Below are 16,847 nucleotides of genomic sequence, written 5' to 3' on the forward strand. Positions count from 1 at the left end.
TATCTGGCAAGGAAAAAAAGCTAGAATCAGACTGAAAATGCGAAAGAAAGTGGAGGATTTGGACTGCCGGACTGGACGTTATACTACCAAGCAATTATATTAACAAAACCACTTTATAAGAAATACACTTCTTTTAGAATGGGAAAAAATAAAAGCAAAAATTTGTATCAAGATACCTGGATGACTTTCAACAATGGAAGCATCTGATTACCCAAATTTAATTATGACAAAATTGTGACCTTTAAAGATATTTTGGACAATGAAGGGGAAATTGAAAGACAGACAAGATTTACAAGAACAAGGTATTGATCTATCATGGTGGCCAAATTTGCAAATCCAAACGAGATATGAAAAAGATGCTAAAACAATGAGATTCTATAAAGAACAAACAGAATTCGATCAGATACTGCTAAAAACAGATGAAAAACTGATTAAGAAACTCTATAAATATTTGTTAAGCTTAAAAATGGAAGAGGAACAAGTAAAAGAAACAATGATAACATGGACAAAGAACTATGCACATAACATAGAATTAGAAAGCTGGCAAAGTTTATGGGAAAGAAATTCTCACATTCATTTTTCACAGGAATATGGAAAATTGACTCTGTTGGACTGCAGAAGAATTAATCCATTCCAGGAAGCAATATATCATTTTCTTATTCCTCTTTCTCAATTCTAAGAAAATGTTCAGTCTTTCAATTTTTTTTAATTTATAGCAGAAAAGCAATTAAAGGCATATATTACTATTCCAAAATATTTAAAGAAAGTCAGACTTTCTAAAGCATTGGCAAGAAAAATAACAGAATATGAAATTATTTTAAATACATCTTTTGCAAGGCCATTCCAAGAAAGAATAAAAGGAGACAATGGCAAACAGCAATTTGACTGATTAAAAAAAATCTTTTTTTTAATTTGTAAATGCCCAGTGAAAAGGTTTGACAGTATACTCCTTTGCTATTGACACATTTGAAAAAGCTTGAAGACTGCCATCTTGTGGAGACAGTTTAACCTAACATATGCACTATTAAGTTTGAAGCAAAACTTTTTTAAAAAAGCCTTAAGCCTGTTAGGGAGTTTAAATTGTTACAAAATACGTTTATAGATGATCTGTGGAATGAAATAGAAAGAAGTATATTGAGGTGACTTGGTCATATTGAGAAAATGAGCAAAACTCAAAATGCAGAACAAATTTGTAAAAGAATAATAAATTGGTGGGAAAGAAAAGACTACATTAGGATCAGTTACAGTTAAATGAGATCCTCAAAAAAAGAGAGGATACAACAGATGCAGAAGGAATCTGAAAGAGATGGTTCTGAATTAGGTTCTACAGATACTGACTTTACTAAATTTTTAGCTTAACTATGATTACAAATGTCTATCATGAAATATAAATGGACCATATGCTTAAGAGATATTTTTCAGTAGTTAAAGAATTAAAACAAAATATACTTGTCTGCAAGAGAATTATATAAAGAAAAATATAAACTATTTGATTTATAAAAATTTGGATGAAAAATTTCTCTCAGCAGGAATAAAAAAAAGAAATGGAGTTATAGCTGGCTGACCGGTCGTACTCAGCATGTGGTCCTCAATGGAACCGCATCTACATGGAGGGAAGTGTGTAGTGGGGTGCCCCATGGCTGTTTTGGGCCCATCAAATTTTCAGACGACACCAAGCTGTCAAGAATAGCCAATACTCCAGAAGATAGATTTAAGATACAGGAGAATCTGGACAGACTTGAACATTGGGCGCTATCTAACAAAATGAAATTCAATGGTGAAAAAAGTAAGGTTCTACATTTAGGCAAGAAAAACCAAATGTACAGGTATAGTATAGGGGCTACCTTGCTCAATAGTAGTAACTGTGAGAGGGATCTCGGAGTCCTAGTGGACAATCACTTAAATACGAGTCAGCAGTGTGCTGCAGCTGCCAAAACAGCCAACACAGTTCTAGGCTGCATTAACAGAGGGATAGAATCAAGATTACGTGAAGTATTAATACCACTTTACAATGCCTTGGTAAGGCCACCCTTGGAATACTGCATCCAGTTTTGGTCACCAAGATGTAAAAAAGGATGTTGAGACTCTAGAAAGACTACAGAGAAGAGCAACAAAGATGATTAGGGGACTGGAGGCTAAAACATATAAGGAACGTTTGCTGGAATTGGGTATGTTCAGTTTAATGAAGAGAAGGGTGAGGGGTGACATGATAGCAGTGTTCCAATATCTCAGGGGCTGCCACAAAGAAGAGGGAGTCAAGCTATTCTCTAAAGCACCTGAAAGCAGGACAAGAAGCAACAGATGGAAACTAATCAAGGAGAGAAGCAACCTAGAAACTTCCTGACAGTTAGAACAATTAACCAGTGGAACAACCTGCTTCCAGAAGCGGTGAATGCTCCAACACTGGAAGTTTTTAAGACAGCCATTTGTCTGAAATGGTACAGGGCTATGGTGGCAAATTTATGGCACTTGTGCCACAGGTGGCACGCAAAACCCTCTGTAGGCACGTGCGCCCTTCTCCAGTCTTAGGCCTTCAGCTGGATTTTATAAAACCTTTTCGCTTTAGGCCTCCGCCACCGTGTACAAAAAAAGGTGCAATCAATCAATCAATTTCAACTTCTCGCTGGGAAAAAAGATCTCACAAAGTTGGAATTGATTGATTGAGCTTTTTAGTCCCAGTCAGCCTGCCGTTACCACTGCAGCCACGCCCACCCAATGGGCCGCACTCACCCAATGGGCCACATACCCGGCACCTGACAATACGTAAATGGGTTTTGGGTTGCGGTTTGGGCACTCGTACTCTAAAAGGTTCACCATCACTGGTATAGGGTTTCCTGCCTGAGCAGGGGGTTGGACTAGATGATCTCCAAGGTCCCTTCCAACATTATATTATTATTATTACTATTATATTACTATTATTATTATATATTAATCCTCAACTAAAACAGAAAGCCTATTGACTAGAACATGATAGATTTATTGAGACAGAATGTTTACTTACATGGGGCTAAGACTATGGTATTGAGAATTCATATACCTACTTTTGCAAAATACAATTAATTCTATTTTATAGGGAAGAAAATTCTAGAGGCTAATATCTAGAGGGACAAAATATTATTTTAATAAAAAACTATAGAACAATATTATTGAATATAAATTGTTTACAACAATCCTAGCTTATAGATTGAAGATAATTTTGCAAGAATTTATTCATGAAGATCAGTGTGGGTTTTTACCTACAAGACAATTAAAAGATGTCAAAACTGCTAGATATTCCAAAATATTTATTACAAAACAAAACTGCCTTGATTTGTTTAGGTGCAGAGAAACCCTTTGAAAATTTGAAATGAATTTTTCTATTTACAATTTTGGAAGATATGAATTCTGGGAAGAATGTTATAAAATTGCTATAATCGATTTATACCTCACAGAATGTACAAATTATTGTTAATAGAGATTTAACAAAATCATGTGAATAAGGAACTTGACAGAGCTATCTTCTTTTTGTGTTCTTGATATTTTGAATAGAGATGTAAGATAGGATGAGGGAATAAAAATTTAATGGAACTGCATCTACATGGAGAGAAGTGTGGAGTGGGGTGCCCCAGGGCTCTGTTCTGGGCCGTGCTCTTCAACATCTTCATCAATGATTTGGATGAGGGGATAGAAGGGGAACTCATCAAATTTGCAAACACCAAGCTCTCAGGAATAACCAACACACTCCAGAAGATAGGCTTAAGATACAGGAGGATCTTGACAGACTTGAACATTGGGCACTATCTAACAAAATGAAATTCTATGGTGAAAAAAGATTCTACATTTAGGCAAGAAAACCCAACTGCACATGTACAGTATAGGTGGCACCTTGCTCAATAGTAGTAACTGTGAGAGGGATCTCGGAGTCCTAGTGGACAATCACTTTAATATGAGCCAGCAGTGTGCTGTAGCTACCAAAAAGCCAACACAGTTCTAGGCTGCATTAACAGAGGGATAGAATCAAGATCACGTGAAGTATTAATATCACTTTACAATGCCTTGGTAAGACCACACTTGGAATACTGCATCCAGTTTTGGTTGCCACAATGTAAAAAGATATTGAGACTCCAGAAAGAGTAAAAAGAAGAGCAGCAAAGATGATTAGGGGATTGGAGGCTAAAACATACAAAGAATGGTTGCTGGAATTGGGTATGTCTAGTTTAGTGAAGAGGTGACGTGATATCAGTGTTCCAGTATTTCAGGAGTTGCCACAAAGAAGAGCGAGTCAAGCTATTCTTCAAAGAACCTGAAAGCAGGACAAGAAGCAACGGATGGAAACTAATCAAGGAGAGAAGCAACCTAGAACTAAGGAGAAACTTCCTGACAGTTAGAACAATTAACCAGTGGAACAACCTGCCTCCAGAGGTGGTGAATGCTCCAACACTGGAGGTTTTTAAGAAGAGACTGGGCAGCCATTTGTGTGAAATGGTATAAGGTTTCCTGCCTGAGCAGGGGTTTGGACTAGAAGACGTCTAAGGTCCCTTCCAACTAATGATGATGATAAAATAAAAAAAGAATAAAATGGGTTTTAAGATTGAAAGTAAATATATGGGTATTAGATTAGAATTGAATATAAGATTTTACAAGATGTAAAAAAAAGAAGGCTTGGGATTACCCTATTTAAAATTGTATTTTGCAGCTTGTTATTTAGTTGGATGAAAGAATGGATGTTAGTAGAAAAGGTTTGGAGCTAAAAGCACATGATTTGAAACTTGGGTGGTTTGTATATTTATAGTAGGATAAAGCCAAGGTTTTACTGAATATTGTAAAAATCATTTTTTAGATGTACCACTGTAGAATAGAGAAAATTGCATGTATCTGTGTTGTCTTTCTTTCCTATTTGAGCCCTCTCCCAGGCTCAGCGTGCAGAATTGTTCATAAAATGCTTCACTCTGAAACAGGTGAAGAAGGGAGAACAAAAGAAATATGCATGTTTTTGAAACAGCAGCGGCTGCTGCCAGAAAACCCACTCAATAAAAAAGCGGGTTTTTTTTCACAGAGGCAGAAATGTTGGAGGAAAAAGAAGAGGCACAGCCAAGCCAACCCCAATATTGGAAAAGTGCTAGTGCTTTACCTGCTCCCTGTTAATAAAGAAGAACATAATAATAAAATAAATCCGGGGAAGGAGAGGATTAAAAAACAGACCACTGTAACAATACACTGTCGAACATGACTGAACGGATAACATGACCATCATACTAATAATAGTACAGTACCAATAGTAATGTTAGTAGAAATATTATATAGCAGAGAATATTAGTAGAATATTGTATACAGTAATGTTTAGGGAACACTATATACTACAAATAGTAATAGAAACAAAAGGTGGTATAGAACAATTCCCATAGAAACCTGCATGTTTCTGTTTTACGTTCATATCTTGGGTATTCTTTTTCCAAAATAAAACCAACTCTTACAGAGAGATATAAAAACCCAACTATTTAAGATCCAACGCTTTTAATGGATTTTTGGAAGGTAAATTAATCACATTTATTTATCTATATATTTTTCACATTTCTGTACTGCTCATCTTGCTCAAAGAGGGACTCTGGGTACAGTGTACAATAAATTGGGTATAATTTAAAAAATACATTACAGTCAGATTGAGAATATGGAAGAGATATAAACTAGACTATACTTGAAAATATCTTTGTGGATCTCAGCATAAGAATCATTTTGTAGAAAAGAAATGATAAGTAAGCTCAAATGGCTATATTAGTTTTTTTTTCTCAATGGAATATAAAAAGTCAGGAACAGATTTGGTGATAGGATATACTTGTCAATGGTTTTCTTATATACCATTCTACAATTTAATAACCTCTGGGTCTGAGCACTGTAGGACTGATTTTGAAACAGAATTGTCTACAAATGATAAACATGTTATTGCTAAGGTATATATATTTCTGCTGAAATTTTAAACAGAAGAGCAAGTAAAAGAATGTATAAAATGAGTTACAATCTTTGCTTACAAAGATACAAAGAGAATAGTGAGAGAATAGGATTGAAAAGATTGAAGTTTACATTATTTAAAAATGTTAACAGATTTTTTAATTAAATAATGTTATCAATGGTATATGTCACCAGAATTGTCTAGAACAGGGGTGTCAAATTCAATTTCATTGAGAGCCGCATCAGTAGTATGGTTGCCCTCAAAGGGCCGGGTGGGTGTGGCCGAGTGGGCATGACTAAGTGGGTGTGGCTGAGTGGGCATGGCCAGCTCAATGCTGCTCATTTAGCGCAGCTGACTCGAGATACCTGGGTCAGGAGAGAACAAGTTGCACCGGCTAATTTGATGTGGGGACAACTCGTTGCCCCACAAGCTCTTCACCTCCCCAAACTTCTGCAGCCAAGCATGTGCACATGCACATGCACACACACTGCATTCCACGTTTGGGGACTTTTATCCACAGAGGATGGAAAGGGCCTTCTTCTCAAGCACAGGCATGATTGGTAGTTTGTTAGCTCAGATGTAGATAGCCTCCTAGTCTCCAAGCTTTGTGTGTGTGTGTGTGTGTGTGTTGGAGCAGCCTTCCCTCATGCAGCTTCCCTGCCACCTCCTGCTCCTCTCCAGAGATCTTTCAAGGCAGAAGTTGGAGGAAACTGCTTCCTGGAAACTTCTGCCACATCAGCATCGTGGTTGCCTTCAAAGGGCCAGTTGCATGTAAGACTATTGTATCGTATTAGTTCAGAAGCGTATTATGTCTAAGAGTGGGGCAAAAAGGAGTAGAATTTCAAATATGAACAAATAAACTATTTATTTCAAATAAATCTGAAAAAACACATTTAAAACAAAGAAAAACACAAGCTTTTTAGTTCTCATGCCATTTTGTCCAAACTGGATGTTTTGCATCTTTTCTTGCCTACAAGTTCATCCATGTTTGGGGATAGGTTTTGAGCAGTGGATACTCTCAAGATAGTGTGGAGGTGTGCATCCGTGAGCAGACCTCTGTGTGTGCTTTTGTTCACCCTCATGACGGAGAAAAGTTGCTCACAGAGGTATGTACTCCCAAACATGGAGAGCATTTATTTATTTATTTTATTTATTTTAATTCCATTAAATTAAATTAAATTAAAGGCGGAGTTGGAGCATTGTTTCAGGGATGAACCTGGTGAACTGTGCGGGTCCTACAGAATTGTACTTTCCCTTCAGCGTGCTATTACACTGGAGTTCTATCAGCTCCATCTGGATATTTACAGAAGCGCTGTCCACTTTGACTGAAAATGGATTGCTGAGTGGTCCAAAACTGAATTTCTGTTTTTCAAAATCAACAAAGCGACGTGACGTGTAAACTTCATCTGAAGTTTGCTCAGTTTATCAGCAAACTCAGCATTTGAGAAGGCAGTGGTGGAGACTTGGTTTTTTATTGTTTGGCAACTGGGAAAGTGACTCAAGTTTCCTTGCTGCATGTGTCTCCCACAGTGGCAGCTTTACTTGAAAAGCTTTTACAGCATCGTACGTCTGTGATCACACGGTCCTGTCCCTGAAGCTGTAGGTTTAGTGCACTGAGATAAATAGTAATGTCACATAGAAATGCTAATTCACACAGCCACTTTTCATCTTGCAATTCCGTGCAGTCTTTTCCTTTACTTTCAATAAACTAACAAATTTCCATGCGCAATTCAAAAACTCTATTGAGTGCTTTCCCTTGACTTAGCCATCGCACCTCTGTGTGATAAGGGAGATCACCAAGTTCAGAATTTATTTTTTCAAGAAAAGACTTAAATTGACGGTGATTTAAACCTTTGGCTCTTATAAAGTTAGCTGTCTGTGTTACAGTGTGCATTACATGGTCCATTTTCAGGGCTTTGCTACATAGTGTTTCTTGATGTATAATGCAGTGATATGCTGTCAGCTCAACTGTGCAATTCTCACTCTTGATTTTGTCTCGCAACCTTCCTACTAATCCACTCTTTTCCCTGCACACTGAATGTGCTCCATCTGTTGTGATTCCTATAAGTTTGTCCCAGGGCAGTTTCATATCATGTATACTTTTGGATACTGCTTCAAATATGTCCTTCCCTGTGGTAGTGCCATGCAGTGATCTTATATCCAGAAGCTCCTCCGTAATGCATAAACCTGAGTCCACTCCACGGATGAAGATTGTCAGCTGTGCTGTGTCAGAGACGTCAGTGCTCTCATCCACAGCAAGCGAATAACCAATAAATTCTTTTTCCCTTTTCAACCAATTGTCCTTGTAAATCAGTGGCAAGCTCACATATCCGATCAACAACAGTATTTCTGCTTAGGCTTGCGTTCAAAAAAGCTTGCTTTTCGTCTGGACACAAGACTTCACACACTTTAATCATACAGCGCTTCAAAAACTCCCCCTCTGTAAATGGCCGGGCTGATTTGGCTGTCTCTTCTGCCACTATAAAACTAGCTTTCGCAGTAGCTTCACTTTGTGATTTTGCTTTTGTGAACATATGCTGCCGTGACATCAGGTTCTTTTTCAAGTCATCCACCTTCTGTGCTTTCTGCTCCACGTTCAAGTTTTTGCACTTGTCCTGATGCTTCGTCTCATAGTGCCGTCTCAAGTTATATTCTTTAAATACAGCCACAGTAGCTCCACAAACAAGGCACACAGCCTTATCTTCAATGTCAACAAACAGGTACTCTGGCTCTCACCTCTTTTGAAAGCATCTTTTTTTAAAGTCCACTTTCTGTTTGGCCATTTTGGGAGGTTTAAATATCAGCACACGTCTTCTTCCCTGCAGATGTATATATGGATGAGACTGGACAGAAAGTCCCAGGTACTGTGAGGCAAGTAGTTGTGAGCACGCTAGGTATCCACTCTGTTGGCTCAGTAGGATGCTGCAAGTCCAGATGTTTGGAGCAGGTTTAGCAACATCACAGCATCTGTGGAGAGAAAGCAAGTGACTGCAGCCCTCTTTGACACAATTGAAATTATATGTTTTATACAAGAGAGATCCTGTATGGATGGAGGAAAAAATCAGCAATCCACCATCACTCAGAAGCTGGTCTAGCAGCCAAAAGGACTACTCAGCCTCTCTAGTTAAGCTACCTCCATTTCTGATCAGACAAGTGGGGTGAGTGGTGGGAAAGGGGCAGGCGGACCCTGCGGGGCGCCCTCTGCGCTGGGAACATCTATCCCCATCCACCCCATCCAGGACCCTGCGGGCTGCGGTGCACGGGCTTTGCAACCCCCGTTTCTCTGCAATGGCCAGGGTTTTCCTTCGCCCTTCCCAAATGCGGGGTTGCTTCAGCGGGTTTTCCTGCCATGGGAAGGGGAGAGCTTCCAGCCCCGGACCCTGCCTCACTCCCTCCTCCTCCCCCTCCTGGATCTGCGATTTTTTTTTGGACGCGTGGGCGTGGCAGGTCGTGGGAATGGCTCCCCAAAGGCTGGAAGGCCAGTTCCTGTGGACAAAATCCCCCTCCAAATCGCATCCTTCTCAGATGGCTTGAACCTCTGGTTTGGCGGCAGTGGCAAGGATAGCCCGCAGAAAAGGAGGACAGCAGCATGTGAATTGGGCTGGGAACATGCGGGGGGGGGGGGGAGGAAGGCCCATGAACCCTCCAGTTTGGCGGCAGTGGCAGGGATCGCCTGCGGAAAAGGAGGACGGCAGCGTGTGAGTTGGGCTGGGAACATGCGGTGGTGGGGGAAGGCCCACGAACCCTCAGGTTTGGCAGCAGTGGCAGGAATGGCTCGTGGCGTGTGTCGGGCTGGGAACATGCAGGTGGGGAAAGGCGGGATGGACTGAACGTGCTTTACCATATGCCTGGCGGGCTGCAATGGTGGAAAATTCACCTCTGGACTCGACAACTTTCCCGGGCTAAAGGAAGGTGGAGGGGCGGCGGTGCTCCTGTTTCCCCTGCTAAGTGTGGAATAGCCCAACTGCTGGGTCCTGAGGTGCGAAAATGCGCTGCAGGGGCCAAGTGCAGCTGATTGGATGTCCCTGGCTAATGAACTGTCGAGGGGCTAATGAGCTGCAAATGTTGCTGGGCTCCACCAGCCCACGTGCACTTGCCTCCTACTGAGCAAGTGATCAGCTGGGCCAGCGCCAAGGTGGTGGGGGCCAGACATTCGTAATTTCCAGGAGAATTGAGCGGGTCGGATTCAATTATATGACGGGCCGTTTGTAGCCCGCAAGCCTTGTGTTTGACATGTCTGGTCTAGAATGTTTAAAGCACTTCAAATTTATGTCAGGAATGTAAACAAGGGGACATTTCATAATGTTTTGTGGGTGTGCAAAAAGCAATGTTTGTGATTCAATTACATACACAAATTCAGAAGGTTTTAAAGATTAATATACAACTGAAACCAGAGGTTTTCATTTGGGGCTCACTTGATAAGACAGAAAAAATAACTGAATTTTGTTTTTATATAACAACAGTGAGACTATTATATGCTCAAAAACAAACATTACTCATAAGGGAAGAATGGATGGTGACGATGATAGAAACTTGATGAGATGGCCAAATTAGCAGCTTTGATCAGAGAAAAACATTATCTATGTTTTAGTGTTGACTAGAAACCATGCATAGACTTTCTATGTGAAACAGAAAAAACATATTTTTTTATTACAATAATTATAGAAAAAAATATAAATCATGTGGTAACCATAGTGTAAGATAAATATACTTACAAATGCTGTAAAGAAAATAAGAAGCTACTTTTTTATATTCTTTCCTGTCTTTTCCTTTCTTTTTTTCTAAATATTAGTTTGTGCTAGTTTTATCTCTTTTTTAAAAAAAAGAACTGATATAAAAAAAGAACAGTGAGAAGTTTAACAGTACATTTACTTAGAGATCCTTTTCTTTCTCTTTTTTCTTAGCTTCAATTTCCTTTATCTATTATTACTCATTTGTTTTCTTTGCATTACACAGCATATCCCAAATGGGAACAGCATGTTTGCTATGTACATACATACGCTTATTACTGTGCCATTTCTAAATACTGTTTTGAATAGCATGATCTGCTCAGACTGCACAGACTGTTAAAAAGTAGAACATAATGGAAATTTTGTCAGTATTCCAGATTAGAAACAACAGCATCAGGGAGTTCTAAGGCTATCTGAGAAGTTAATTTAACTATTAATGTCTGCAAAAAGAACTGTAAGACTGATCCTGTGACTTTCTTAAATTACTGTTTATGATATCACTTATAATACCAAATGTAATCTGATCTGGAGAGCATCTTATAAACATAAAATAAAGTAACTACACATGCCACTCTGGACCCAACCTTCAATGTTTCTAAGCGCTCAGAAAGCGGCAGATCATTCACTTCCACAATGAATTCTTCTAAAGCCTGGGGCAATTTATGTTGCAAGTCATTCCTCTGGAGAATCAAGCTTTGTACTTCATCCTGTGTAGAAGAGAACACACAATTGAGGTCTTCCTCAGTAGAGATACAGGTACTCATCAACTTACAACCACAAATGGAAACAACATTTCTCTTGCTACGCAAAGGAGTTGTGCCCAAGTTCATGACCTTTCCTGCCATAGTTGTTAAATAAACCACTGCATTGTTAAGTGAATCATGCAGTTGTTAACCAAACCTTGCTTCTCCCATTGACTTTGGTTATTAGAACCCATCTGAAAAGATCAAAAATGGCAATCACATGATCCAGAAACAATGCAACCCCATCATAAACACATGCCATTTACCAAGAACCCAAATTTTGATCCTGTAATTTAATGGATGCTGTGACAGATGTAAGTGTGAGTTTGTGTGAGAATGTTTTTGCTTTGACAGTGAGGACTCTTCACTATATTCAGTGCTATTGTAACTTTGAACAATCACTAAATCACAAATGGTTCTAAGTCAAGGACCTCCTATATAGGACAATACTATAGGACAATGAACTTAATCACAAGAAGTGTCAACTGCTCTCTACAGTGCATCCTGATTTACCTTCAGGTTTTTCTACAACCTAATGCAGCAGTGACATTGATCCAAGATGTTGGTTTTCAGATACTGCTGCAGTTACAATGTTTTATCATGTACATATTTATAATTCAAGCCAGTACAAATAAATCTGCAGATGAAAACAAAAGCAGCCAAATTCTCAATGCTTGCAGTTAGACAAGCGAGCAACAACAGAAAGAACATCCCTCTGGGAATTTTCAAACTTTTACTGTTGTTCACAGCAGTCCTTTTTCTTTATTTCCTGACTTATGATAACCAATGAAGAAAATATATACATTAATTTGTTTACATACCTTTTATTTATTTTAAAATGTTATTTTATTTTATTTTATTTTATTTTATTTTATTTTATTTTATTTTATTTTTAAAAGCTGTATTTGTTAAAGTCAAATATTTCACCATCAATTACTGGACTCTTCCCAAGCTACTCTATAGGACCTTTTAAGACCAAAATCTTATGGTTGTTTCTACATGAATTTACATAGCTTTTTAATCCAGATGCTGAGTCCTTTGGGGGGAAGGGGAAACAGAGATAAAGAGAATACCCATTCTCACACAGGGAAAATGAATTTCCTCTCTCTTGCAAACATTTACAATTTATCAATAGAATAATCTGTAAGTAACGGACATGCAATAAGCATAAAGGTAAAGGTTCCCCCGCACATGCATGCTAGTCGTTTCCGACTCTAGGGGCCGGTGCTCATCTCCGTTTCAAAGCCGAAGAGCCAGCGTTTGTCTGAGGACATCTCATGTGGCCGGCATAAATAGATGCCAAAGGCGCACGGAACACTGTTACCTTCCCACCGTAGTGGTCTCTATTTTTCTACTTGCATTTTTACGAGCTTTCGAACTGCTAGGTTCACAGAAGCTGGGCCGAGTAACAGGCGCTCGCCAAACTGCCGACCATCTGATTGACAAGCTCAGTGTCCTAACCCACTGAGCCACCGCGTCCCTCGCAATAAGCATAACAATCATATAAAATTAACAAGATCAATAATATGAATGATAAAAAAGATACGGAAGCCTTACATTCAATTTTCACTCAAAATTTCCTGTCACTGGTCCTACCCAATATAATAATCTTCCTGGATGTAATTATTAGAAATTGAATTTAACTTCCTAGTAGCTACATCTAGGAAGATTATTCTAATAATGAGTAGGACTAGCAACAGGAATTTTTTCATTTGACTAGCAAGCTGTAAATTTTTTAAGTTCTCATTTTCTCGCTCACTCACACAAACACACGTTATTGCAGTCTAACAAATTCTCAAATTATGACTTTATTCAACTATTCCATTGCTGATCAGTAGAGGGAAGAGAAAAGCTGCAAGAATTTGCTAGTGATTACTTGTAAGTTTCTTTCTCCTCTTCACAAAATCTATAACCTGTGATAGCTCTAACATGGTCTAATGTTTAAGGCCTAGAAACCAGGGGACTTATGAATTATAGTCCTGCCTTAGGCTTGAAAGCCAGCTGTGTAACTCTGAGCCAATCACACTCTCTCAGCCAACTTACCTCACAGGATTGTTGTGTAAAAATAGGAATATTATGGATGTTCCCTGTCTTGAGTTACTTATAAAGTAATAAAGTAGGATAAAAATCAAATCAATTAATATGGATACATCATATATTAGCAAAACATGGTCACATTTTAAATCCTTGACAATTCTTTTGCTAACAAGCATAAGCAGCTACATGAACAAAATTTAAGAGAGATCATTGAAGCTTATGATTTGCCATAAAATGATATATCACCTACCACATGTTTACAAAGACGTATTTCTTGCTGGGAGATGTTATAATCTGCCCATATCTTTTCCAGCTTTTCCATGGACTGAAGGGCCAGAATTTTTTCTTTGGTAACTATATTTGCAGCTTCTAAAAGATCTTCTCCAAAATGAGCACTTGCATGATTTTGCCTGAATAATATTTAAAAATAATATTTAAAAATGAACATTTATAATACTACATAATTAAGATCCATTATATAATTAAGGTCCATTGCTATGTATCTCTTACAGCTATTTTTACTCAATAAGATATGTCCCTTAATATCCCAAGTATAACTGATTCTATCTGACATACAGTAGAAGAATACACAAGAGGAACAACAGATTAAATCTTCCCATGTAGGAATACCATCATCAGGGACATAATAAAATAATATGCTTAAGTAACTGTATTCAAAGATAAAGCAATACTATTTATCAGGAAAGCATAAACTATAGCCCAGACCATGTTCAGGTTTTGAGCCCTCTTGTTCCCTTTCCTCCTTCCTGCACCTTCCCATCAGGTTGCCTGCTGCCATATTCCCCTTCATTTCCCTCACCCCAACCTCCTACCTTCCTTCCTATTTCTTCACTGACTGCCAAGCTGCTAACTTCTATTCTGCTTCTTTTACCTCCCCACTTGCATCTTTTATTCCAACTCTTCCTTTTGTCTTGCTTTCTTTCCAGCTACTTTCTCTGCCTCCTGACACACTATCCTTTTCTTCACATCTGCTCAAATTTTTCACTATGCCAACAAGGGGTATTGAGGGAAGGGGAAAATCAAAGAAATCAAGATGGCAGCCAAAACAGAGACCTTTTTACATTTGTTGACATTGGTACTATCATCCACCTTTATATAATCAAACCCACTGGCTTATATATTATATATAGTTATATTTTTATTTATGTTAAGTAAATCATGCTATTTGACATTGTGTGAAAAACCATGTTTTTCTGCAAAGAGATCAGAAAAGACTTTTATGGAACTACTATGTCCAAGACACTTTAAACAACTTCCCATTCAGTGAATTTATCTTTAAAAAAATCAAGGTTTAAATGTTCACTGTTCTTTGAGATAATGTGTACTTGAATTGTCAAATTTTGCACATTCCTACTAAGGTCTCTAACCATTACTGAAAAGTACAGTAAGCTACTCAATTAACTGGGCCCAATACATATTGTCCTCAACTTATGACTATAACAGAGCCTGAAATTTCTGTCATATGTTATGATGGTCGTTAACTTGAGGCACCCATTTGACCAAGCAAGTTTTATTACCTTTTTTGCAGTTATTAAGAGAATGCAGCTGTCGTAAAGCAAAAGCTGCGGTTGTTAAAGCAAACTTATTGTCTGCAATGAGTATTTTTTGCAAGAAACTAGAAGTAAGTTTTTGTTGACTGCAATATCTCAAATTATTTCTCTCAATAATCACCAGCTTAGTTTGCTATGTTTAATTCATAAAATATGTTTAAATAAATCACAGGTTACCATAAGAATAAACCAATATTGGGGGAAAATTCCAGGATTATCATCACTTACATCAGCTATAAATTATCATTTACAGATATAGTCTGGAAACATGCATACCTCATTTCTTTCAATTTTTCGAAGCTGGTAGCCAATTTTCTCACTGTAGTTCCTACATAAGTGAACAGCCTATTTTCCATACAATCAAGGCTTTCCTTGTAAGTTTTCTTCTCTCTCTGCATTGAATACCAATGAAAGCATTAGCCCTACTTCTTTCAGGCTATCAATCTTTCACTGAAGAACTGCACAGGACTAAGTAGATCTTTCATACACATACACAGATTTTTGCTTTAGGCAATTAGAATCACAAAGGAAAACAGTGTTGGCATAAATATTTTAACTGGAAATGGTGGTGACGATGAGCCAAGATAAACAGAGAGTAAGCAGCTTTTCAGCAGTCAAGGGCCACATTTATTATTACTAAGGAAGGCAAAGGTAAGCATGATAAAACAAATTGAAAGAAGCCATGTTACACATCTGGACAAGCAGGCAAGGCAACATTTCCCCAACATGGAAGATGAGTTTCAGAGTTTGATTTTAAGACCATGATAAGCTTGTTTTACAACTTATACTTTAGTGGGTTTCTGCCTTAAATGGTGATTTTTACCAATCCTGACCAGAAGCGCTTGGTTAGTAAAAGTGATTGTGGACTAGCTATCCTTGAGCTAAAGGGTACCAGGTTAACAAATGCTACTCTAAAGAATTGCTTATATTAGCTGGATCTCTATTGTCTCAGGCACCTTCGTTACTAATTACATTTGGTCAGGCCCACAGAATCCACTGACAGAAGTTAACACATTAAAGAAAGAACATCAAGGTCAGTGTTTCTTAACCTGGGACACTTTAAGAGCGTTGGATAAGAATTCTTGAAGTCCCTATTTCTTAAAAGTGACCAAGGCTGAGAAACACTGATCATCAAGCATCCACCTTCATTTTCCACTAAGGAGAAAGGAAAAATGTTTTCTACATCATTTCATTATTGTAAGACTGACAATTACATAATTATGGATGTAGCAACATTCTATTTATCCTACCTCCAGATCACACGTCAGTTTATGTATTGTTGATTCCTGTATTTCACATTGATGGGAAAGAATTTGGTTTTCTTTTTTGAAAGTCACCTTTTCTTCTTTTAATTTCTCAATCTCCTCAATCAACTTCTGATCCTCCCTGATCTTTTCCAGGCTAGTATCTGACATCCTTCTAAAATCACAAATTACCATTCTATTATTCTTGGAACACACTTATCAAAGGAATTTTAAAGCGGTGTTTTAAGGAATTGTGTCCAAAGTCCATCAAGTACATCTTTACTAGCTAATTAATTTATCTTTGTTGTAACAAACCTGAGTAAAACAAAAACAACTTTTATGGCTTTGCTTCCTAAGAAAGTAAGAATATCTTTTTCCAGTATATTCCACTCTACTGCTAAGCTAACACAAAAGCTTATTATATGCATTACTCCCAATGAGGTCAAAAAATTCACATCACACATTAACACTTGGATGATAATTAAGCTTCAACTTCAATACCTAGAAATCTGTGGCACATCCTTGTTTTATTGACAATAATATGAACATAAGTTGTTTTGAGTCAGAAAAATGTGTTGCCTGGTTTTCTTATTTAT

General features: G+C 38.0%; 1 protein-coding gene across 1 annotated transcript in view; it reads right to left on the reverse strand.

The window, feature by feature from the left end:
- Positions 1–16,847, reverse strand: part of STK31 (serine/threonine kinase 31) — a gene marked incomplete at its 5' end in the record, with an annotated part of 79,409 nt that overhangs the window by 46,436 nt on the left and 16,126 nt on the right. Inside the window, 4 exons of the mRNA XM_081342999.1 lie at positions 11,241–11,363; positions 13,687–13,846; positions 15,284–15,399; positions 16,258–16,426. Coding sequence (XP_081199125.1) covers positions 11,241–11,363; positions 13,687–13,846; positions 15,284–15,399; positions 16,258–16,426 — 568 coding nt within the window. The remainder of the gene's footprint in view (positions 1–11,240; positions 11,364–13,686; positions 13,847–15,283; positions 15,400–16,257; positions 16,427–16,847) is intronic.

The sequence above is a fragment of the Vipera berus genome (assembly GCF_964194415.1).
Source record: "Vipera berus genome assembly, chromosome: Z".
Lineage (NCBI taxonomy): Eukaryota > Metazoa > Chordata > Lepidosauria > Squamata > Viperidae > Vipera > Vipera berus.